Source organism: Sceloporus undulatus, chromosome 3 (genome assembly GCF_019175285.1).
Source record: "Sceloporus undulatus isolate JIND9_A2432 ecotype Alabama chromosome 3, SceUnd_v1.1, whole genome shotgun sequence".
NCBI classification, from domain to species: Eukaryota; Metazoa; Chordata; class Lepidosauria; order Squamata; family Phrynosomatidae; genus Sceloporus; species Sceloporus undulatus.
In genome coordinates, this window is record NC_056524.1 from 232,525,175 (window position 1) to 232,552,108 (window position 26,934).

At 41.3% G+C, this 26,934-nt stretch overlaps 1 protein-coding gene across 1 annotated transcript in view; it reads right to left on the reverse strand.

The window, feature by feature from the left end:
* DOCK10 (dedicator of cytokinesis 10) overlaps nt 1-26,934 on the reverse strand; it is a 190,322-nt gene that overhangs the window by 114,693 nt on the left and 48,695 nt on the right. Inside the window, exons 2-4 of the mRNA XM_042458523.1 lie at nt 18,959-19,078; nt 14,258-14,347; nt 7,746-7,828 (exon numbers count right to left, since the gene is read on the reverse strand). Of these exons, the coding sequence (XP_042314457.1) occupies nt 7,746-7,828; nt 14,258-14,347; nt 18,959-19,078 (293 nt within the window). The remainder of the gene's footprint in view (nt 1-7,745; nt 7,829-14,257; nt 14,348-18,958; nt 19,079-26,934) is intronic.

The window sequence follows — 26,934 nt, forward strand, 5'->3', positions numbered from 1 at the left end:
ATCACTCTGAACTCAAGGGGGCATAGGTCTGATTAAATATGTTTAGGGTAGATCTAATTGCTAAAGGCATAACCTAAATCATGGTATGCTGTCTCACTGGGTACAGGATCTCAGTCATAAATTTCTATTTTGACAAATGTGAATTATTTTAAAATATTGCCAGTAAGAGGTGTAGTGCTTTGAATGTTGGACTGCAATTCTGGAGACCAGGGTTTGATTCCCAGCTTGGCCATAAAACCCATTTGGTGACCTTGGACAATTCACGTGCTCTTATTCTCAGTGGAAGGCAATGGCAAACTGCCTCTGAACAAATCTTATCGAGAAAACCCCATGATAGGTCTGCCTTAGGATCGTACTAACTCGTAAATGACTTGAAGGCACATAACAGTAAGGGCTGTTCAACAGTGGAACACACTCGCTCAGAGTGTAGTGGAGTCTCCTTCCTTGGAGGTCTTTAAACAGAGGCTGGATGGTCATCTGTCAGGGATATTTTGATTGTGAGTTCCTGCATGGCAGGGGGTTGGACTGGATGGCCCTTGTGGTCTCTTCCAACTCTATGGCGGGTTACAAACCCGCCATAAAGTACGCGCTCCGCGCGTACTAGGGTTAGGAAGGGCCGTATTAGGGTTAGGAAGGTTCTTACCTTCCTGACAGCCCTTCGTCCCAGTACGCGCGGAGCGCATACTTTTTTGCGGTGCCCATCCACATGGGCGCCGCTATGTTGACGTGTCGCGGCGGAAGTGACGTCGCGAGGACGCACTCCACCCCTCGCGGCGCCACTTCCGCATTCCAAAAAGGAGCGGCATTTCGCCGCTCCTTTTTTGCTGCGCAGGGAAGCCTCGCGGTCTGGCAGCTGGGGCTTCCCTACGCAGCGAATGGCGGCGGCGGGAAAACGGCCCCTTGAGGGCCGTTTGTAACCCGCCTATGATTCTATGGTGCTTTCTGCACCGCCATTTGGGACGTCCTCCGGACGTCCCATTTTAAAAAAGGGGCGTCTCTTACAGACGCCCCTGGGCCTAGTACGGACTCCGTCCGTACAAGATGGCGCCGGCCCTTCTACATGGCCGGCGCCATCTTTGCGTGTCGGACGCTGAGCGTCCGTATGCGTCGCGCCGCTTGTGACGTAGCGAGCGCGCCCCTGGCGCCTCGCTACATCGCAAACGCGACGGAAAAAGAAGCTCCATTTTGGAGCTTCTTTTTCGGTCCGCGCGAGAGTCGGGCCGTGTGAAGGCTCCGGCTCCCCCGCGGACCTACTGGCGGCGGCGGCAGACTGCCGCAAAGCGGCGGTCTGTACCCCGCCTATGTTCTATGAACACACACACACATAAGATGGAAAATGGACATATGCCTTATTTTTCTTCTTTGTGATTACTTAGAAATTGACCCTACTATCCACCTGAGCCACCTCTGGCATATGTCTCAGAGGCACTGTTTTACAGTTCTTATGCCCCTACTTGGAGGGGCAAGCTCAAAAGGAGGTGTTAAGGGATTACAGTTTGACAACTAGTTATCTTAGGGGGCTCCCCTATGATAGTCTTCTCCCCCATGTTTAACATACTTGTGAAAAATCTGGGAGAGATTATCCAGATTTTTAGAGTTTGGTGCCTTAAGATTTCTAGGAGAGGGCTTTTTCATGGTCCCATTATCCTCACAGGTCTGTGTGGTGAGGACATGTGAGAAGGCCTTCTCAGTGGTTGCTTCTATTCTCTGAAATTCCCTCCCAAAGGAGACTAGGGAGGCCCATTCCCTATTCTCTCCTTTCACTGGTCAGTAAACCCCTTTTTATTTAAATAGGCATTTGATGTTTAATAAACCATGCAAAAGGCTTTAAATACAGTGTGTGTGTGATTAATTTTTATGTCTTTAAAATCATTTTTTTCTGTTTTAAATTATGGGTTTTTTATATCATTGTAGTTGTTGTTGTTGCTTTCAAATCATTTCTGACTTATAGCAATCCTAAGGTGAACCCTTGCCAAGGGGTTTCCTTGGCAAGATTTGTTTGGAGGGTTTTTTCTTTTGCCTGCCTTTGAGGCTGAGAAAGTGTGCCTTGCCCAATGCCACCGGTGGGTCTCTAAACAGGTATTCGAACCTTGGTCTCCAATGTTTTAGTCCAATGCTCAAACCACTAGACCTTGCTGGCTTTCTTTTTATGATACCTAATTTATTTTTTAAAATCTTTTTAATTATCATTAGCTGTATCTTGCTTCAACCTTGTTGAAAGCTGCCTTGGTCTCTTGTTAGGAGAAAGGTGGGATATAGACTAAGCAGAAATAGTAGTCATTATCATCATATCATCATCATCATCATCATCATCATCATCATCATCATCATCATCTGGAAAGCACATAACATGGATAATGCTTGATATTTTTTACATTACAGTAGTAATTCTTGTTCTTGAATAGAGCATTCCAAGACTACTCCACCTGTTCAAAAAAATATTGATACTTGAGCAGGAGTTGTTACTGCTATGTATCTCTTTCAAAATATAGTTTCTTATAGTTGTAACAAATCAACAATTTGTGGTGCACCTACATTCATGGCTAATGATGCACCTTACACATTAGGAACTAACACTTCCCTGACATTACTTCTCCATTTATAGGACAAAAGAACCAGAGTAAAAGGGTCCCTTTACGTCAGGAAATGATCAACATCGTTTGCCCACTTCCTCCTAGAACTATTTTCAGAAAAGATGTTCCCATTATTTATTGAAAAATGCATCTGTGTGCAGTTGACTTCCCTACCAATCTATGAGTGCATGAAACAACTTGCCAGACAATATGCCTCGAGGGGAGGAAACAATTGAATCTTCCCTGTTCAATGCTTCAAGGCTTCAATCATACCAGCGATACTAACACCACTGCCCAGATTTTAACTCATGTGGCTCACAATACAAAAGTCAAAGGTAAGATGCTGATTTGTACTGGGGGGGAAAATGAAACCATTATGGATTCTCCTAGATCTAGTCCAAAGTGTTCACACGTGGTTAAAAATGGCTTTTCTACAAGGATGGTATTCTCCTTCTGGGTCGGTTATTATATATATATATATATATATATATATATAGAGAGAGAGAGAGAGAGAGAGTAGTTATGTGTCTTCAAGTTGTTTATGACTTATGGTGAACCTAAATATAATAATAATAATAATAATAATAATAATAATAATAATAATAATTTAATTATATCCCGCCTCTTCCGCTTTGAGGATCAAGGCAGGTAACAGCAAAGTGAATACAATATACAACAATAAAAACAACAAGTCCCACAAGACCCTGACCCAACCCTCCCTCCCAACTACAAAATTAAACAGTAAAAAAGGTTTAAAAAGTACATAACAATACAGTACATCAAAGTTAAAAAACAAATCACAAATAAGAAAAATAATAAAAGGAGGGGGATTCAATTGGTTCTAAAGTGAACCTATCATAGGGTTCTCTTGTCAAGACATGTTCATGTACCTTTGCCTTCCTCTGAGGCTGAGAACATGTAACTTGCTCTAGGGCACCAATAGGTTCCCATGGCTCAGTGGGGATTTCCAACCCTGGTCTCCAGACTCGTAGTCCATCCTCAAACTACTACATCTTGCTGGCTAACATTTTAAAAATACCATTCAAAAATTTAAATATTTTCATCCTGGCTGTAACTTACAACAGAAGTTACAACAGTTCATTTGCTCTGCAACACATGGAATGCTTCTCTACACTAGAAACAACATGGCCAGTGGGAAGAAATCCCTTTCCCTCCTTCAAGCTGTGGCTGGGATGCAAATGCCCAGAGAGGCAAGGGATGCATCTACACTGCATAAATAATCGAGGGTGACATCATTTTAGCTGACATGGCTCAATGTTACAAAATCCAGGGATCTGTAGTTTGTTATGGCACCAGAGCTCTCTGACAGACAAAGCTAAATGTCTCACAAAAGTACAGTTAACAGAATTCCATAGCATTTGGCCACGGAAGTTGAAGTGGTGTCAACCTGGATTATTTCTGCAGAGTAGATACAGCCATGGAAGCTGGAGTGTTCCAGAGATTTAAAAAAAAAAAAATCAAACAAACATATGCTAAAATACAAAAGGTCTGGTTTCTTGCAAAAAAGAAGGAGGAGGAGGAGCAGGATAAGCAGCAGCAGTGAGAGAGAAAAGGATAAAGGAAGAGAGAAAATAAAAATAAAGAGGAATGAATCCTCCAGCAGAGGGAATCAACACTTTAAATAGGTTACATGGGCCATGTGCAGTTTTAATGTTAAAAAAAAAAATCTGTTTTGCAAAACCAGAAGTGGGATCCTATTCTTTGTGGGTGGGGGAGGTTGCATTTATGCCACTGTTCCCTCATAGGGAAGAAAATCTAGCATAGACCAAAGAGATCCTTGATCTCTTTGGCTGTTCTGTTTCTGACAATAATGTCATATGGCCACAGTTTCACAAGGTTTGACAGGTGGGGAAGATCTGAGTGGGAGTTTCTCCACTCAACATCAGATGCTAGAATGTTAGGAGGTGGGGGCGCAGACTTGTAAAGCAACTAAAAGTGATGCCAACAAAACAGTGAAAACCTGATAAAGTTCACACTTAACCTGGATTTGGAATAACTGTGTTTAGAGAAATGAAAACTAAGGGGCTGTATAGACTGGCATCAGAGGCTGACATGGGGTCGGAGTGGAGGTGTGGTGACCGCACGATGTATGCCCTGACTCTGCCCTCATCTCAGCGTGACGCCATGTGCACCACCACATGGTAGGCGGCATCACAGCACTCCTCTGGCACTGCATCCAGATGATGCAGCTCCGAAGGAGCACAGAAAAACTGTGGCACAGAAAGGAGCCACTTTTTGCAGCTCCTTTTTGTGCCGCGGAAAGGCCAGATAGGTGCCATGGCATGCAGTTGCCATGACCCTCATCTGGTGAAGAAAGAGGTGGTTGCACAGCCTGTAAGACTCTCCACTACTCTTGTACAGCCTGTAACACTCTTCACTACGCCAGCCAGAGCTTGGTAATATTATCTGTTTGCATGACAACTTCCAGAACCCTCCAGCCACCACAACTACTTATCATTCTGGTTTGTGAATTCAGAGAGTTGTATTCCAAAAAAGTAACTTTCCCACAATCTGCTCCCAAAACAGCCAGATTGATGATTTAAATTTTAGCCAAATTTCACATTCAAAACAAGATTAAAACAGAAAAATAAGTGTGGTGTGCTTCCCTGCAGTAACAGTATTTATAGCGTTAAAGGGTCAATGGTTCTTCTTCAGTCCAATCCACACAGCAGAAATAATCCAGGTTGACACTGCTTTAACTACCTGGCTAATAAATAAATAAAATAAATACAACTTTTATTTGTATCCTGCTTTTCTGCTGCAGGGCAATCAAAGTGGCTTACCTGTTAAAACAGCATCAATTTACAGTACATGATACATATACAATACAATATCTAATTCCCCCTGGCTAAGTGCTAGGGAATGCTGGGAATTATAGTTTGTTGTGGCACCAGAGCTCTCTGACAGAGAAAGCTTGATGTCTCACAAAGCCACAGCTTCCTGAATTCCCTATCACTAAGCCACGGTAGTTAAAGTGGTGTCAAACTGGATTATTTTTGCAATGTGGATTGGAAGATGTCAGAAAGTACTCAGCTAAAGTCTTGCCACATTACCACATCCTCTGATGATGAAAAGATGCATGGAAAATACTGTAGGTACTACATATGGATCACTGTACATCATTTTTGTGCAAGTAGTACATAAAAAAGCCAAAAAATAATGACTACAAAGAACATCTTAAATTTATACCATTGTTTATTATGTAAATTTAACCTCAGATAATCTTTGGCTGGTTACAGACCGCCGAAAAGCGGCGGCCTGCACCCGCCCCTTTCCCAGCCGGATCGGGGCCTCAGTGGCCAGAGCGGCAGCCGCTGAGGCCCCGATCCGCCACTTTCCAGGCTGCGGGGAAACGGCAAAAGGCCCCTTCCCTGCAGCCTGGAAAGGGGAGTCCTTGGGGCTTCAAGCCCCATGGACTCCCAGTGGCGGCGGGGAGGAGGAAAAAGGGGCCGCTGCGGCCCCTTTCTCCTCTGCGTCTGAAGGCTGCGCCCAGCGATGCAAACAGAAAAGGAGCTCCGTTTCAGAGCTCCTTTTGCAGCCGGGGAAGGGGCACACTATTCGCCCTGGCGCGGCGTGACGATGTCACATCCACGCCGCCCCGTATAGAGGCCGCGCAGTCATGATGTCGTAATGGCGGCGGCCGTGTGGAATGGCCGCTGCCATTTTTTGCATGCTCCGCGCATCCTAGGGTTGGGGGCATCCGGAAAGGATGCCCCTTTCTAACCCTAGCACGCACGGAGTGCGCACTTTTAGGCCCGTTTGTAACGGGCCTTTGTCTCATAGCAGTGAGGGTTTTATTTCTTTTTCTACAAAAAGGAGGTATCATGAAAATAGCTTAGCAAAGAAGTTGGAAAGACTTGGTAGAAACTGACACTGGTTAGAATGATCTTTTGAAGTATCTTCCAAGTCAATCGTTCTTGAATTAAGAGGGAGGAAATGAGGGAAGTTGGTGGGATGTTATGATCAGAAAAAATATATATGAAAGGCCTAGTCTCACTTCTCTCCTAGATAATGTAACACAGAGTCATGTCTTTGTGATCAAAGTGAACTGATTGAGTTAGTGGTTGTAACTTGAGTCATACCAAGACAAGATCAGATGAGGAGACAGAGCTAAGTTTGTGTTTGATCTTGAGGGTTCCAGGAACTAATGGAAATCTAAATAGGTGTAAAAGGTAAAATGAAAGCCTTGATACAAAATCCTAACTCATATTTGGATAACCAAAAAGAGTCAACTGAAAAATATGCAAATAAAATGATTTAGTACGACTTCTATAGTTGTAGATCCAGAAGGCAGAGGAGAAGCTTTGCTTGGCATAGAATGAGAACAGACAGTGTTTTCTGGAATGAAAATAGGCCGCAACATTATTGGTTACAGATGAGAGTCTGGACTAGTATAGGTCCAGAGCCAAGCATTGTTTGACCCACTTGCTAGCCAATGGAAATTGATTCATCCAGCCTGTTTGCTAAGTAGACACGAAATGACAGATGTGTGATTCCACAGGGTTGGAAGGCACTGTGGTGTTTCCCCCTGCAATAGGCAATAAAGAGAGACCAACTGCCCCCAGGGTTAGCATGACCCTGGTTGCTTATACCCTTAAGGGAACTCTTGCACTGGGTCACATGCATGTGAAGGCCCCATCCTAAAAAACAGCATCTGGCCCTGTACCAAAATTGCAGAAAGTATGAAAAAATTACAATTTCAGATTTGCTAAAAAAAAGCATAACTCCAGAAACCCAACAAGTTCAAATCCAGAACCTAGGCAAGGTGGGTGGGAAGAAGCTCAGAAACTGACTGACAGCTGATGAACCAGGGAGCTGCTTTATTTGTTCTGAACATAGAAAAAAATCAAGCCTGTGGAAAAACCCACAAAAAACTAAAGTTGTAGTTATGTTATGTAATTATGTGTTAAGTGGTTATGTCTATGTGTAAGGTGTGTTTTATGACAATATTTTTTTATTAAAAAAGGGAAATGAGTTGTATTCTTTAAAAGTGAAATGAATGACATTTACAGCATGAAAATACTTCACATATGGTGGCCTCAAATAACTTATTGGATGCTAGAGACAGCTCTATAGTATTAATTTGGATGCATACATTCAAACATAATATTTCAGTACAAACACCTAAGAAAAAAATACAGAGTAACTTACCATGGCAAATGTCTAAAATCTCCCGAGTATTGTTCATATTTGTAGTCTACAATATGCCATTGGGAACTGTAATATTTACATGCCTAAAACAAAGAAGAAAGGAAATGTATAGTTCAATTACATTAAATTGGAGGGGGGGGGACTGCAATCCAGCATGACCATTCCATGCATAGGAAGAGGATGCCACTTGCAGATCCCATTCTTGGAAGTAGTTCCATACTATCAAAAGATTTCCATATAAAGAACAAACATAGCTAGCACAGAGCTTTGAGAAGTTCCTGACCATGCTAGCTAGGAAATTTTGAGAGTTGTGGTCACTAATAGTAACATTTCCAAATCCTGGCCTACCACATACAGAGGCTGCATGCTGTATCAGAGTTTAGGAAAGTTACATTTTTGGACTCCAGCTCTCAGAATTCCTCAAACAATTGGGCCAAAAAAGCCACAGTTGCTGGAGGATTCCTTGGACCACAGGAATAAGAACCTTTTTCCAAATTTGTTCCATACCACAAACATCTATCACTGATTATCATCCCTGATATAATTACATGGATCTCAGTTCTTGACTGTTTCATCTTTGCACTACAATTTCTGTAGTTTTTGTGAACATTTCTGCACAATATTTTCTCTACATCTAAGTGTCATCTGTTCCAGAGGATTTTTCAGGGCAGAAAGAAATGCGACCATTTGGAATATGTGAATATTGGGAGAAAAACTGCATGGAAGTTTCACTGGTTTCATTTTTCCTGGTAAGGTTTGCCAGTTGTCAGGGAACCAATTTTTCAACAGGGAAGTGAATGTTTCAGAATATTAGTTCTACTCCTAACTGATGGACTCTCTCTCTCTCTCTCTCTCTCTCTCTCTCTCTGTGTGTGTGTGTGTGTGAGTGTGAGTGTGTGTGTGTGTGAGAGAGAGAGAGAGAGAGAGACTCCCGTACCCTTTGGTGAGAACTATCATAGAGCACACTGAGATAGGCAGAGTGAGTGAGTACATGTGTATGAATACCTGTGTGGGGATTAGAAATACTTCTGTTGCTCATCATGGTATCACTTACAATGATGAGGAATCCTTCAAAGTAATTATTTTGTTTATTTGATGTATAACCATCCCTTTTCAAAAAGAGTCCACTGTGCTTTTATGCATGTTAGAGTGTATATATAATCACAGTTCATTACAGATCTTTTTAACATGGCTTTCCATTCCTGAGAAGTCTGGAATACCTGTGTCACACATTTTGTCACACTCAAGCTATTCCATGAAATATGTACTATGTCGATAGTTACTTTCAGTTTTGTTGTCATACCAAGATTTAGTTGCTATCACATGAAGACACCTGCTCCCAAAAGATAGGAATATTCATGAAAAATCCATCAAAAGTGGATAACAAAGAGAATGCCGTATATTAAACCAGTCAGCTATTTATTGTATTTCGCTAAAAGCCAATACAATATATTAACCAACTCTTGGCAATAATGATTAAACTGTATGACCAGAATTAAGAACTACTGTCTCTTCTTTACTTATTGTCCAAACAAGTGATGTATACTGTTTTTCCCCAAACACTTTTCTGCAACAGAACCATCATGTCCCACCTTTGACTAGACAAGAATTAACACAATTAAAAGATCATTTCATTTTGATTGAACAGGAATTTGAGCTGCACTGCTGAGCAGCATTTAGAAAAGAGGAAACAAATTAACTGAAGCAGAACTGAAGAACATTCCTGGCACGCAGTGGTGCTTTACTTAAGTTTCCTTTCTTTTATAGCATATAGCTACTATTTATAATATATTTCTTAGGTAGGTAATGGACCACAGGTTGTCTGATATAATACTGACACTTCAGAATAAATACAGCAAGCTTTGAATAACAGAAACATTGGCCTGTTACAGACTGCCAAAATAAAGCTGCTTCAGGACTCTTTGGAGATATGCTATTTAAATGATGCATGGGTCCTAAGAATCTGGAAGCTGCACCAAAGCTGCACTCCAGTGCTTAGGAATGGAGTGTGGCTTTGGTGCGACCTCCAAATTCTTAGGACCCATGCATCATTTAAATAGCATATCTCCAAAGAGACCCGAAGCAGCTTTATTTTGGCAGTCTGTAACAGGCCATTGTTAGATACAATTATGTATCATTTACATTAAGGTTTACAAGTAGTGTAATATAAATACAGATGATAAGGTATAATACAATTAAGCAGCTGAGGAAGTTGCCATGATATCATATTTTATATCTCTTGACTGGAGGGACGGGGACGTACTGATTTTATTGGCCATAAACAGCAGCTTGGTAAACTATACAGCATACTAAATGCTTCTATAAAGTGATATTCTTAGTTCAATGGTCATGAACCATGTGCTAAATAAATGCTAATGATGGAGAATGAAAATACTATCTAGAATTTTGTATTCAGAGGATCATTAGTGTATTTTAAATCAACATGCGCGCACACACACACATATAAATGTGTCCCTATCTCAGATTACATAATTTTACAAATCCAGTAAAGACATTCCATTCTATTAAGATCTGTTTACATTTATGTATTGACAGGAATATATTCACATTACTCTTTGCATTTATATAGAACCCAGAAAATGGGTTACATAAACTCAACCCTCCACTCTCCTTTCACCAATAGGGAAAGACAGAGAAGCTTTTGGCCACAAACTGGCAGCTGCAAAAGGGTCTTTTAATGGGAAGAGGTGAGTGCTGTACTTTCCTTGCGGTTTTTTATGTTTTAAAATACATATAAACTGTTTTAATCCATTGGTTTCATCCAGGCCTTAGATGTATGTTGCTTTAATTCATGCTGTCAATTATCTTGGGTCCTGGGAGAAAGGTGGTGTGAAGAGAGGAGTTTTGGAAACTTGAGTGAAGGCAGTCAATCACAGCTTTTGGAATGCTGCAGTGGGCATATTGCGGGAGAAGAATAAAAAAAATAAAGGGCTTGTGTGTTAAATGGTTAGTCAGGGACAAGCAGAACTAGAGCAGGTAAAAATGGATTAAATCTTGAAAAGATCAGGTAAAACAGGACCACTTAAGAATAAAGAAATGATAAGGGCTAGAAATAAGTTTGGTAAGTGAGAGCAGGAACTTTGGTTTGATGGGAGTGAGGATGGAATAAGTATTAGAAATTTTCCTGAATGTGGTAAGAATTTGATGTTCCTGACCACTCTGGAAAGACTGATGGGAAGAAAAAAACAGCACTTGGTTTTTGTTTTGTTTTGTTTGTTTTTTGTTCTCAGGACAAAAAGCAGTACAACTTTGTCAGCTCTAAACAGCCTTAAAAGCTGCACAGTTGAAATACAGTATAGTGCAACTCTCTAAGGCTAAGTTGTGGACCTATGCCAACTAAAACTGCACAGTTTTTATAAGCATCGGAATGGTTTAACACTGAAAAGGAGAAAACAGAGTAAAACATTCCTTGAATGCTAAGCCCTAAAGATGTGAACCTTAACTATGAAAATGATGACTCTTTTCACCTTTAATTTGCTCCATCCCTTCCAAGGCTCCTCCTCTCCTGCTGCCCTGATCTCCTCTGCTCTTCACTGTGTCTTCCCTCCCCCCTTGTTTATGCAATTTGCTCCCTGAACTCTCTAGACTGTGAGTCTGTGTTCACTTTCATTGTTGACCTGCTTCCCTACTCTGATTCCCTGATTCCTTCTCATCCCTATCAATTTGCTTCACCCCCGCCAAGGCTGCTAATCTCCTGTTGCCCCCTCCTCCACTGGCTGGTTTTTTATTTAATTTGCTCCCTGAATGTTCTGCTCTGAATCTACTCTCTCTTTCTTTCTTGATCTGCCTGCCTATCTGAGTCTTGATAGGTGGCTGAGGAAGAGTGGCAGAGGAGGGGGGCTGGAGAGGAGCAGCCTTGGTGGAGTTGAAGCGAATTACCAGGGATGAGAAGGAATCAGGGAATTGGAGTAAACAGGAAAAGTGGAATCAGAGTAGGCAAGCCGGTCAAGAAAGAAAGGAGTGCAGACTCAGAGCCTAGGGGTTCCTTAGACTAGAGGGCAAAAAGGGATTAACAATGATTTTTGTTGCACATCTTGGCTCTTATATCAAACAAGACTTAAAAACCAGTCCCAAAACTTCAGTATGCAATATGCCTTTATTTATTAATTCCTGGAGAATAAATTTCCCCTCAATTCCTGAAATATTGGAAAATGTCCTCTGGGGTCATTGAGGCAATTTTGCCACATTCACACCCTCCCACCCCCTGGGCCATTTTAGGCCCAGGAAAGGCCTGTTTTCCCTAAAGGAAAGTGTTCCTGAAATTGGTTTTTATGTAACTTCCTGTTTTTAAACAGCACAGCACAGTTAACAATCAAAACATGGCAAGATTCCTTCCACGTTCCCCAGATGGTGCTGGGAGTGCATCTTGGGGTGTGTGTATGGGGGGGATAGTAATTTTTTTGGCAGGAGATAATGAGTGACTGAGAGAAGGTAGATGCTGAAGGCTCCCTGTAGGGGCCAATGCAACCTTTGCCTACCCCTACGTAAATATTCATTGGAGAAAGGGAATGGCCAGCTCTCTGTGATGGCAACATATCTCTTGGTTATGAAGAGTGACAGTCATGAAGTGGAGAACCTCCTCTGTGTCTGGAGAGACTCCATACAATTCTAATCTCAAAATAAAATAAATAAATAAATCAAGGCTCAGAATCACGTTGAGAACATCCACACACATAAGAGAGTCTTCATTTTAAACTCTCAATTTCTAGCCAAGGACAAGAGAAATTTTGGAGAAAATGTGGCAGCTGTGATTGAATGTCTGAATGGGTCTCTTTATTACTGCTGATGATACAAATATTATCATTATGGAATTTGGAAGAACTTATAACTTCAGCAGAAGAAAACTTGGTGCTACTAAATATTTTATGCACACAGCTTTGGAAACAGAAAGTGGAACATGTGCTTTGCTACTTAAGAGGGGGAAAACAGTTAAAAGCCTTTATTCTGACACAGTTCCACTAACCAAATTTCCACTGAAATAATAATTCCATGTCTCTGCATTTGCCATTGTGCTGTGTCTCTCACACTTCTTTTGGTTCCAAGGAAGGCCTGAGTGACATCTTGCCAATTCGCAAACAATTTCCAGCTACAAATATGTCATGTTCCGCTCTTTACACTGAAGGCAATAAGGCCAGTGTGCTGAGTCTTTGGTTTCAAGATACCTTGCCCTTCATTTCTCTTAAGATCACAATTAGAAACAGGATACTTGATCAAAGGGAGCCTCTGCTAAGTCTGGAAAATATCTATCCAGAAGCCCCCACAGCTATACAAAAAGTCTTCTTTGTGAACCATTTTCCATTCAAATATCATTGGGCTATTGATGATAAATTGAACTAGAAACAAAAAAGAGCATTTCCCCCCACAATCTCTAAAGGGTCAATATTTCTGCATATGTATTTTTGTAGTGTATTTTTGTCATGAAGGACCAGGCAGAAAGTGACACCCTGCTCAAGATCCTAGGATTAATGAGCAAGATGAAAAGTTATCAGCAGTTTTGGCAATGGTAGCAGTCTTGTCTAACACAAAAAGGAAGGAGTTGCTCCTCTAGCCCAGATGCCTGCTTCAGAAATGTGTCCCACACTCTCTCCAGTGCCCCATGTGGAAACTGTCCTATGCGTACCATCCTGTTAGAATTCAAAGTTAGTCTGTAGAATCAGTATATAGAGACCTTGTAGCACAGCATGTAGAGAGATCTTATAGTGTTAGTTTCAAAGGTGCTACAAATCTCTCTAAATACTCATCCTGTCAGTGGTATATAAATATCTTAACCCAATGCCTGTGTATGTCCTCTTTTTAGTTGCTGTGGAGACTGGCACTCCTTTATTTCTTCTGCAACAACCAACCCTCCTAACTTACCATAGAACCACTGAACACCCCCTCACTGCCATTCATGCCTAGAGAAGAAGGAGGGAATTGTAGAAGCGTCTGGTTTTATCTACATAGCCAGCACAAAATGATTACCTCAGCCGCTGAGACCATTAAAGAACCACGACAGATTTCAGTGGATGATGGAATAGCTTTGTGTGTTCTTATGGGGACAGAGCCAGATGTTTTTACAATTAATTCCCTGCAATCCTCCAGGCACAAATGGTCATAGGTGAAGGACTTAAGCAGCTCTAAGGTAGGTCCAAGAGTTAATAAATGGCTCACTGTAGTTCTGCCTGTGAGCCAGACAAGATTTTAGCCCTATGCATATTTCATGGATGCATTGTCCAGGGCACAAAAAAAATCATCTGATATTGCAGAATGTATTAAATATGCATCTAAGCTTAGCTAAAATACCATTGTTGTTCTTTGTCCTCTTGCTCCTTCTCATCATCAACATAAACAAAAATCATGCCTTTAGTTTTTCAAACATGTCAAAATGCCATTGCTTAAGCTTTTCAAGGCTTCAACACAGCTTAATTTTTTAAACGGAAAACAAATTTAAAAGATACAGCTACAACACACTATACATTAAAGATAAAGGAAGTCAAACAGTGTAAGTTTACCTCTTTAACAAATAAATGTTCTGCTTTTTGCTCTGCATCTTCAGAAACTGATGAGTAAAGTGTTCTTATTTCCCATGGAACTGTGGCTATCTGAAAAAAAGTGTGAGAGAATGAAAATTGAAATAAGGAATATGCTTACAAATAACACATAAACTGATTAAGACAGGTATGCTCCACTGACTTGTGATGTCATTGGAACATCCCATGAGTGCAGAATCAAGATCTGGCTTGTGTGAGAGAATGAGCAATTGCAGATCCAATTGTCATCCAGAACTTTCATGTTATTTTCATTGGCAATGCTGTTCTGAAATTTCCTGTCACTACCATTGAAAAAATTGTTTAGGACATAGAAAGATACAGTGATCCTTAAAATGGGTAGTACTGCCACTCTGGGGTGGTGGTGGTGGTGGAAAGGTCCAGGGGGGCAGTAAGGAAAAAGGGGACAACAGGGGGTCTTCAGTCAAACTACTGACTTGCAATAAAGACAAGAAGAACCAGCAGTCTTTAGAACCATGGTAGGGATAAGGGTTGTATCTTTTCAGGATCCCTTAAAACTATTGCACAGCCTCACTGATTGCTTCATGTGGTGGTTTCTCCTGTTCTTCGCATGTCTCCATGAGGGCTCTTTCACTAGTAGTGGAACTGATGGTTAGGAAACCCTTGCAAGGCTTGGGTGCAGGGTATTGCTTCTATGGCTCAGAGCAGCAGCATTTTGGGATGGACTGGCTGGAGCAAAGAGTTAGACCACGTCATGGCAGGGGAGCAGTAACAGCAAAAATGAGCTTTGCTGGGACTGGCTGACAGATTGGAGGAGCACTGCTGCTCTTGCTTTCTTTTGTTAGATAGGCTGAGAGAAGAGGTAGCAAAATAATGTTTTTTTGAGGGTTGGGGTAGCAACTTGAAGCTGTGTGGGGAAGGCATGTCTCTGAGAAAGGGGAGGGAGGAGTATCCAGGGCCAATTCTTGCAATGAGTCCTTTGCCTTGGAAAGGCTCCTGTAGTTAAAATCTCTCTCTTTCCCCATTGATACCAGACTCCAGTCCAGAGTATGTGGCCTCTGTAAATCCCTTACACAAACTCCAGCTGTGCCCTCTCTGCTCTGGTGAAAAAGGAATGAGTCCTTCCTCACTGGGGAGAAGCTTCTCTCTTTGCATCCGATCAACTTGGAAGCAGCATCTGAGCAGCTGGCTGAGTGAGGTGAGAAGCTTCTTGGTCGCTGCTCAGCCAACTCTTCAGTTGCTGATCCCAATGTGAACAGGTGCAAAGGGAATAATGATAGAATTGGCAGTAGGACAGTAGACCTAATATTAAGACATAGGCATTGAGGATGCTAGGATTGTCACCCAACAGGAAAAGGATGCAGTCTGAAAAAGTTTGGATATCACTGGTTTAGAACAATACCATCATATGCATGCCTACAGTATATATTTGGACCATTCCATTTGGACTTTGCTGATCTGCATGGAGCTGTGGGGTAACTCACAGTGTTTGTTGGCTCACCCAGCCAATAATAATAATAATAATAATAATAATAATAATAATAATAATAGTTGAAAACTGTAATAACACCATTCAGTATATTTTACTGCTCTCATCATGGCACCACCTTTCAGCAGTGGTGACACCGAATGCTTCTGTGAGGCAAGAGGCTATGGTGCTGGTAACAGTGCTGCTAGTAGGATCTTCCATGTCAGGCATGCTTTTGCTGAGGAGCCAAACTTAATGTGCCAAACAGCTACTGGACAGCCGTGGTGGTGGTGGTGGTGGTGGTGGAGTGACATTGGCAAATGATATTTCAGAGACAATAGCAGTGGTACTATAAAACTAGTTAGAACTGGACAGAGGGAGGACTGATAAACCCCTTTTTTGAGTGTCTTTAACTATGAAAACCCCATGATGAGAAAATCCAAATTGAAACAAGAGATAGATGAGACTCGGAAGACACTCAATTAGCTACTAGGAAGGTGAGAGGACAACTATGAGTAGAGGTGTGGCTAATGATGCAACTGGACTCAAGAGGAAAAAGTGATCAGCAGTTAACGTGCTTGGAGGTGAAAGGAAGTCCAAAGCTGCACAACACATATTAACAGGAACTTGAAATGTGAGAAGGATGGACAAGGGGAAGCTAGACTTTGGCGCCTTTTTTTTGCTCCGCGAGGAAGCTGCAGCAGACAAACTGCGCGGCTCCCTCATGGAGCAAAAAGAACCTGCAAAAAGCCATAATGATGCCGCAGTGTGCCAATGGCGCACTCGCAACATCATTATGGTGCTGCGACATGCGGACGCTAAGTGTCTGTCACGTCAAAATGGCGGCACCTGTCTGTACAGGGCTGAGGACAGTTCTCTACCCACAGGACCTTTCCCCAGGAAAGGTTGAGGGATGCTCCCATATTAGAACCCAACCTGGCATGCCTCCGGGGAGCAACATTTCCCAAGAAAAACCCAGGGAGAGAATCTTAGATAGAGAATCTCAGGTCCAAAACACACTGCAGAAATAATCCAGTTTGAGACCACTTTAACTGCCCTGGCTCAGTGTTAGGGAATCCTGGAAACTGTAGTTTGTTGAGTCACAAGAGCTCTCTAGCAGAGAAGGCTCTATGTCTCACCAAATTAGAGTTCCCAGAATTCTCTAGCATTGGGCCAGGGCAGTTAAAGTGGTCTCAAACTGGATTATTTCTGCAGTGTGTTTTGGACCTTAGGCCCCATCCCCACTGGGCTATAAAGCAAATCAAAAATCAGATTATAGGGATATCATTCCCATTTGAACTCGCATTCGATTCTTGCTTAAGGAAAATCGTTCCCATTTGAATTCGTGTTCGATTCTACTTTGATCGATTTCTCCAGCGAAAACCTGAATCAGTGGTGGATAATCTGAGTTATCCTGTTTGCACTTTTCCAGCTTTTTTTTTTTTTTTTGCAGCTGCCGTGTTGATCCAGGGCAAACTAATGGGAACAACGGCTGTCTGAATCGCTATTTTGGGAGGGGAGGAGCAATGTTCAAGGGCCTGTCCTGGGGGTGTCACCAGCTTTGTTCTCTTTCCTGCATTCCCGGAGCCATCTTCCCCTGTTTGCGTAGCCTTTCCCCCGATGGAGGGGGAAGCAGGGCAAGGCGATCGCATGTGTAGACATTTTTTTTAAAATTAAGCTTTCAATCGCCTAGGCACTCTGTTAGGTGTCCAACCATTGCAAATGGCTCCATTGGCCTCCAAACGCAGTAAGCGCATGACGCTCCCCCTGTCAACCCCCCTCCACTCCACATAGATCGATGTGTGAGGAGACCCACTGCACATTCCTTTTATAACTATTATTTCTTCTTTTTACTTTTTCTGTTTTTGCTGAGTGCCTAAGCGGCTCAGTGCTCCAACATCTGGAAGGCAATCACAATGACACCTAGCTGCTCAGGCACTTCAATGATCCATTGACCACACACACACACACACACACACACACACACAAATAAAAACAGGTTTGAAAGATGCAAATGGGAACGGGGAACAAAAATAGCCAGTGTCAAAATGCATCGAAGTAACTGACATCACTGTGACGTCTAATCACCTAAGTGCTTGATTGACAGCTTAAAAAAGGAAAAAACAGTTCCAGACAGGCAATGGGAATGGGGAACAAAAAAGTCAGCATCAAAATACAAGGGAGAAATATCAATGGGAACGAGAACATGGTTCAAGAAAAACCGAGCCCGTTTGCTTCCTTTTGTAATAGGAACGATAGAAATGATTCGAATATGACTCGGGAACTCGCTCCGAGTCTGACTCACAGCAAGATCCGTTGCTTTATCACCCAGTGGGAATGGGGCCTTAGATAGTTATGTCCTCAGGGACATAATGTCCTCCAAGCAGTGCCATTGAAACTAAAATGCTTCCATAGCTTGGAGGTGATGAGGCTTCCTATCACAGAGACCAAAAATTTTGGTGTTGGCAAAAAACAAAACAAAACAAAAAAACCCAGCAATAATGTCCATAAAGGTATGCATCCCTAGACTCAGGCCTTCTTTGCACTGGCCAGGATACTCCAGAGGCATTCTGGCTCTAGAATTGGCCTGACCTCCCCCCATTACCTGGCTCTCTATTCTCATACTGGGGCAGCTCAGCAGGACACTTGTGCAGACAGTGCCCCAGCACAGGATAAGAGGTAAGTTTTTTAAAATTTGTGTTAAGGGTGTTATCCTCTGGTTCTGGGGCTGAACATGCCAGACCTCATCTGGACTGTTTGCAGCAGAACTGGGTTTAGGCTGTGTATTGTCCGAACAGAATGCTGCTAGAACTGGGGTGGGGCAAGTCTTTTGGCCCATGCAGACAAGGTCCAATAGGTCAGCATTACATTTATCTATTTATTTATTTATTTTCATTTCTGTGCTTTGTTTCTCACAGAAAGGGACCCAAGGTGACTTACAGATAAAGATTAAAATCCTGTTGGTGGACTATATTGGCATAACCACGTCAGTATAAATGGCAGGGAAGAAAGGCTGCAGTCATAGTGGCCATGAAAGACTGAAGGAGACGGAGAAGCAGGCTGTTCAGAGTGAGCAGATTCCCTCACCACTGCTATGTCAGTCTATAAAACATACAACAAGCATGGTATATTAACAAGATTCTGGCCTTAGAAATGGATGCACCACATCTAGGACCTGGAGAGCTGACATGGTTTCGGTTGAGCTTTAGCTGTATTTGTACTAATTTAGTACTTACCAAAAAATCATTTGTGGGAAATAAGATGAGGTCTTTGAGTGGGTCATCTTCAACATTCTTCTCAATTTCTGCAATGACTGTTTCATAATCCAAAGGCTCCAGAAGTTTCGGCTTCTCTTGCTGAGGAAATGAAACAAAATACACACACAAAAAGGCAATATGAATTCTCAGCTTCCATTTTTTGTCTCCCTTTGCTTTTGGGTTGGGTCTTCATTTCTAATATCATTTTACACAATGGAGTTGCTAGGTTTCTGGCTTCCTTACACAGCATGATGTGCTGAAGCAAAGCACACATTAACAACCAGAATTGGCTGATTAAAACATTCATTATCAGCCTGAATATTTCCTGATAGTCATTCTGCTCTGGGGGGCATAATTGTAATATGAAGAAAACAACAAATCATCCTACACTGTCACATTAACCTACTCATTAAGCTCAGGAACTTGTCTACAATTTTTTTAATCATATGCAGTGCACTTTGGCACTGCATATGGGCAATTTTCTTCTAGGTGAGATTGTTTCGGAATGGCCTATTTTAATTTCAATTGTTTCCATGAGCTGATTCATCCCTATTCCTCTCGTGCTTGGCCACATTTTCAATTTCGGTAGTTTGTGAGAAAGAAAAGCTCCAATGTTTTGTTTAACTTGGCATTTATCCTGTTCTCCCTGCCAGCCTCATATTTTCTCCAGTCAGGAGCTGGATGATGCCTTCATAATCTATTACGGAAGTACTATTACTGCTATATTATGATATTAGCCTTTTAGAAAGCTTTCTGAAGATATAGCTGAAGAAAAGGTGTATTTGCATGTGTCTCAATATCTAACATAAAAGTAGAGAGAAAGGTGCTAATTGAGTGTGCAGAGATGTTTTAAATTCAAGGTTCCACCCCAGATAGATAAATGGGATCTTGCCTATTATGTCTTGGACAGGGAAAGATAAAAGAAGGGTGGAGCCATCCCTAACAACTAATGGGAAGTCAGGTGAGTAAACCATTCATAGATTTTTATGAACTGTTCATAGAAAGCAAGAAATCATGAAGAAAAACTCTTGGGCTGAGTTTATGGTCATTTCAAATATATATATATACTGTATAATTTATAAAATATAAAAAGATTAGCTACAGCAGTTTTCTAATTGTGGCAAAAATCAGTTTTTACATTTTTATCCTAAACAAGGTTCTTATGCATGGAGGTTAGGCAATATAAATGCACATTGCAAAGCTCAGTTTAACGGGACAAGGTAGTTCAGAGGTAGCCTCTCCCCAAGACACCAGAGAGGATATTTTGAACTTATGTGGTCAGGACGCTATATGAATATGGAGGAAAGAGGTGATATGAGCTAGTTACCAAACCATTTGAAAAACTCAAAGATCCTGAGTATAGCATTCTCTTTAGATCATCCTTCTCTTTCCTATCCCCAAATGTTTAAGTACATTTAGTTTGTGCACTTAACGGAACATTAGCCATCACCACCCAGCAGAGTCTTCCTGACATTATAGTCTTCCTGTCATTATAGTCTGGCCTGCATCACACATCCCAGCTGACAGCAAATGAGATTGGCAGGCAATCACAGGGTTAAATGAACTGTTGGGATTGCAGACAGCCTGCATTTACTGGGACATGTTCTGGGCCTCAGGGCTGGGTGTGAAATGTGACTCATAGACTGATTTTGTTTTTGCCTTGTGGAGGAATTTGCACCTGCCCTCCATATACAGAAAAAGATCAGCAAGATTATATCCCTTGCATGAAGAATTCACACTGAAATTTAAGGTCTGATCCAGCACAGAGTTATAGATAAGGAAGAGTATACTTAGGATGGGGAAAATTCCTCCTTTCCAGATCCAAGATAGAAGAAAGCTGGAATGGCTGACATTTTATTGGATGTGTATTATGTGCTTGAAATGCCTTAGATGCCTTCCATAAAAATGAGACACATGCTTCAGAGGGGGCTGGCTATTTTTTGTAACTCTTATCCAAACAAGCCTGTGGTCTATGACAGTTGGGGCTAAAAAATGTAACAGAGGAATATCTTTGAACTCCTCGAAGTGAAAATGGAACGTCAGTAAGGCAGTCTGGCTTATATATACCTGGAAGTATGCAGCATAGAGCAAATAAGATATAAATAAGATCTACAAATAAAATACAGTAGGCCCTCCATATCCACATATTTTTTATCTATGGATTCAACCATTCACAGTGTGAAAATATTCCCAAAAATATATATACACATTCCAAAAAAAAAACAAACCTTGATTTTGGCCATTTTATATAAGAGGCACCAATTTACTATGGCATTGTATTTAATGTGACTTGAGCATCCACAGATTTTGTTATCCACGGGGGCTCCTAGAACCAAATCCCAGTGGATACCAAGGGACCACTGTAATATCTCAGCTAAAATCTACACAGATAAACAACATGTATGGTGTTTCTTGCTAAATGCAACCTACAAGCTTTAAATAAACCCTAAAGATTGATTTAATAGGACAAAACACATTATATCCAGGCACTGAAATGAAATATTTTGCTTATAGAGAGGACTTGCAGATGGTATTGTTTGTTTAGAACGTACTGTTTTCAAGAAGCTTAGAATACCTTTTTTGAAGTCTGCAGAGGAGCACAAGGTGAAATATACACCTGATCCAACATACATCATTTTAATGAGATAAAGGGGATAAGGAGATCCTCTCACTTCATTTTCACTTTGAATTGTCCTTAGAGTTTAGCTGACTTTTAAGAAATTCTAAGCTCAAGATTACTCTGTCTTGGGTGTGATGTTGCCATCTCAAAAAGCATCAGTAAAGAAAAGTTGCCCATATTATGTTACAAACTTGAGAGTAACTGCATAGAAAGCCAAGGAGAAAAAGTGCAAAGTGTAGAATAATCTTGATTTTGGAGACTCATTTGATTAGCTTATACAATGAAGTGAAGGAGGTTTTACTTAAATTACTGTACTTTGTTTATAGGATTCACATTTCTTACTAACACAGCACATTTGATCAACTAGAAGGTTTTGTAAACCCCCCCCCCAACACACACACACACACACACACACACACACACACATTTTGTTATTCCTGATTTGTACAGCTCTACTGCCAGTGCAAAATTACTTTCCACTGTTTCTTCCACCCACACACTGACTCCACTCAACCACCGTGACCTTCACAACTTCCTGAAATACTCCTCCCTGTAAAGGCAGAATTTTGAAGAGCTTGTTAATGTTGAGAGGAAGTGTTCAAATGGATTCCATGAGAAAAATACCAGCTCCTCAGCTCTAGGCCTCAGAGATTAAGAACCTGAGAAAAATAAACATGAGGGACAGAATGTCAGATTTGTTCAGCTCAGTCACTGTTTCTGCCTGCATCTATGCATGGAAAGCAACTGTTTCAAAGGAAAAACTTGCACTATCCATGGAAACTGCTCATGATTTCAAAACCTGGAAAATTGATGTGCAAAATATACTGCAAAGAGCAATTGGGGGGGGGGGCACCTCCTTGTAAGTAAACTAAATAAGAAGCATCCTTTCCAGTAAACATATCACAGTAAGAATAAAATACCATGACCAATGCACTAATTGTCAGTATAACCCACAGTCACAGACTTGGCTCATATTCTCCATCAATTGAATGGAGTTAAATGCTTGACTTTGCATACTTTGGTTCAGACATTCATCCCAGAAACGACAGGATCATGTGCCAAACAGATACTTTTTTCATTAGCACAGCAGATGCACATCCACAATCTAGCATTTACTATGATTTATCACCATAGCGATGGCAATAGCAAGTACATTTCTCTACTGCTTATCAGTGAACTAGCACTCCCTAAGTGGCTTACAAAGTATAAGCTAACTGACCACAACACGGTAGCAACCTTTGGGAGGATGCAAGGCTGTGTGTACCTTGGAGCTCCTGGGATTGAACTCACAATCTTGCGCTGCAGTACAGGCATTTAACCATTGTGCCACCAGGGCTCCCTACCATGTGTACAAATCGCTCATGGCTAAAAGCACCTATCTGATCTTGGAAGCTAATCAAGGTCAGTTCTGGTTAGTACTTGTATGGGAGATTGCCAATGAATACTAGGTTATCTAGGCTGTATTTTCAGAGGAAGGAACTGGCAAAACCATCTCTGAGTATTCCTTGCCTAAAAAACGCAATAAAATTCATGGAGTCTACATAGGTCAAGAGGCAAGCTGAAGGTGCGCGCATGCACACACAAATTGCTTGGGTCTTCTTCCAAAGTGTCATTCTAGTTAAAATTAAGTTCTATTTAGTCTTGCTGAAGCCAATGGAACATAAAGATGTGAGGAACAGAAACACTATGAATTAATTGTTAGAATGGGGGATGTGTATAGCACATTGCTATAAACTACTGGGAAACAGCCCCATGCAGTGTTTTGAGCATTAGATTATAACTCTGTAAACCAGGCTTCAAATCCTCACTCAGCCATGCAAACCCACTGGATAACCTTTGGCAAGTCATGCTCTCTCAGTCTCAAAGGAAGGAAAAGGGAATCCCCTCTGAACACACCTGTGGGGGAAAAACCATAATTGGTTTTTCTTAGGGTCATCATCAATCAGAAACATCAACAACATAAATGATCAGGCTTCACATTTACTTTGTTGTCAGGATCAATACTATCTGGTGGTACAGTGGTTAAATGCCTGTACTGCAGCCACTCACTCACAATCCAGAAGGTTGTGAGTTCAATACCAGCCAGGGGCTCAGGGTCCACTCAGCCTGACATCCTTCCAAGTTCACTAAAATGAGTACCCAGCTTGTTGGGGGGGAATTAGTTTACACACTGTAAACCACTTAGGGGGTGCTTAAGTGCACTGATAAGTGGTACAGAAATGTACTTGCTATTGCTGTATATTTCAGAAACAATTATTAGCTTTACATACTTTAAGTATCACAGATTTTGGGGTTTTTTTGGGGGGGGGGGTGTCCTAAAGTGCTATAAGGTGAAAATCCCTCATTAGAATACAGCATTTAGTTCAGGTTCTAGTGAAGTCAAAGGGGCTTAAACAGATTTTGTATAGAAAACCAAACTAAAATGTTGACCATAGGGACTATGAATTGCATTCATTGATGTAACTGACATCTTGTAAGGGGGAGGCCCCTGGGTCTCCTATGTTCAAAACAGGGAGAAGGTGGGTGGATATGACATGGTGAAGACCTTCTCCAGTCCATGAAGCACCAATGGAAGAAGACAGTATCTGGATAGTCTCACTACTTTGACTTACCAAGAACTGTAACCATCAAAATTCAGTTTCAGTATTACTGGTTTTGTACTCTGTATGAAGCAGTAGCTTGGGATATGGCACTCTTAACATCATTTTGAGAGTGGCTTGCTTCTTGGGTCTTCAGTGGAAAATCCTGATTTTTTTTTGCTAGAGTTTTATTTTCATACGAAGAAAATTGCCATAAAAAAGCAGCCAGAAGCCTCATACACTTTGAATTAGTGCATTTCTCTCTAGTGATACTTGCTGCGAGATTTGCAACTGAGCTAGGCAAGCTGAAAGCTTTAACAGTCCCAGGATTGTCTCTTTTCTAAATTTAATTCGTCTGGTTCTCCTGGAAATGAACCAATTAGGCAGTCTCTGTGCCAAGACTGAATGGGGCAGGATTGGATTTTTATAATGCCTTTTTTTGATATTTGCTAGCTTAAATGAGTAATAAATTATGTTAGCTAGATGCAAATAATGATGTGGCTATAAAAAGAGGCACTCACCAGCGTGCTCTTACTATTACACCCAATTTCTACAGAACATTTATTTGCTAGAGTATAAAATGGAGTCTTCCTTATCCATTATCCACAGTAAATCCTCCCTCATCATGCAGCTGGCTGGAGCTGGTGCCAGGACTAGACAACATTTTTACTACACTGCACAGCTGTAAATACACACACACATGAGAGAGAGAAGGGGGGAAGGAGAGAGAGAGAGAGGATATGTAGGCTCACACATGCACAAACATATGTTTGCTTCAATATGTAGCTTGTCAATCATTAAATAAAATCCCACCTTCTACAAACCCTCAGTGTTTGTTACAGTCACAACATTGTAGCTCTTCCAGCAATGACAACTAAAAATATCCTCATAATTGATTTCATAGAAGCAGACACAGCACACAATTTGCCTGAGGTGTCAAAATTTAACCACACTCAGATGATACATTTGATACAAAGATCTTTTTTGAAGCAATGGGGCAAAGCAGTGGATGTACAGCAACTTTGGATACAACTACTGGTAAAACCCAGGACACAGAGTCTCACAACCTAGATCTGAACGCATACTGTTTCCCCCATCACGATCTTATTTTGTGGCTCCACTACTGAACTGCTTAAAGTCTTCTGCACAGCCATACTTGTTCAGTGATTACACCCTAACAGTTCATTGTGTGCCCTCAAGCTGCATTGATACAAGGATGTTGTATTCCCTATGTAGTGGAGGCAGCAAGAGTGACTGACTATCTTGCTATCTCTGTACATTTGGAGCATCTTGCACAAGGGAAATGAGAAGCAGAACATTGAGAGGCCAATAGAAAATCAGCAAGATGCCAGTCTGTGCATGTCCTCATAAGGTGATACTCAAGGGAGGGAAAAATCAATTCAGAAGGTTGAGTTAAATTTAAAAAATGCTTTTGGAACATTGAAAAATTATTCACATGAAAAAGAGAATGAAATAGCCGTGCCAGACTGAAAATGGGATTCTTGTACCTTTAATGACTGTAAAGAAGGGGAAATTGAAATAGGTATTGTTCATCACAGCCACATAAGAAGCAACACTTGGTCCCAGTGCTATTCAACATCTTTATCAATGACTTGGATGACAGAATTGGGGGTATACTTATCAAATTTGCATATGATACCAAATTAGGAGGAGTAGCTAATACCCCAGAGGACAGGATCAAGATTCAAAATAACCTTGATAGATTGGAAAGCTGGACCAAGGCTAACAAAATGAATTTCAACACAGGGAAATGTGAGGTACTGCACTTAGGGCAGAAAAATGAAATGCACAGATATAGGATGGGGGACACCTGGCTGAAAGAGACTATGTGTGAAAGGGATCTGGGAGTCCAAGTAGACCACAAATTGAACATGAGTCAACAGTGTGATGTTGCAGCTAACAAGGCCAATGCGATTTTAGGCTGCATCAATGGAAGTATAGTGTCCAGATCAAGGGAAGTAATAGTGCCACTCTATTCTGCTTTCGTCAGGCCCCACCTGGAATATTGTGTCCAGTTCTGGGCACCACAATTCAAAAAGGACATTGAGAAACTGGAGTGTGTCCAAAGGAGGGCGACTAAAATGGTGAAAGGTCTGGAAACCTTGCCCTATGAGGACTGACTTAGGGAGCTGGGGATGTTTAGCCTGGAGAAGAGTAGGTTAAGAGGTGATATGATAGCCCGTTTAAATACTTGAAGGTATGTCATATTGAGGAGGAGGGAGCAAGCTTTGTGCGACATCCATGATACAGTTGATATTGGATAACTAACTACTTATTCATACTGGATGTGTCCACACAAATTGATATACTTCCTAAGCTGTTATAACAGCCAATCTTTACCACTGAAGAAGACTTTTTGTCAAAACGCATCTGGTTTTATTTCTATTAACCTTATATCTGCAATGGGCTCACATTTTTATCCCTCCCACATGTTTTTTTGGAGGTGTTGAAAACCTACCTGTATTTGTACTTTGAATGTCTGACATCTCCATGTACTTTGCTCATTGGTTGGGATATATAGTTTCTTAGCCTTGTACATACTGGCTATACTAGCATTTTTATAAGATATTTTATATTTTTATTTGATTCTATCTTCAGGCAAAGCACACAGATCTTATATGATTTCTGTCTGCCTGTAAGATTGATAATATTTTCAACTCACTTCTTTTATTTTGCTTTTAATAAACGGAGCCTTTTCTTGTCGTACTGCTTTTCCCCCCTAGACTTTTTTGTTC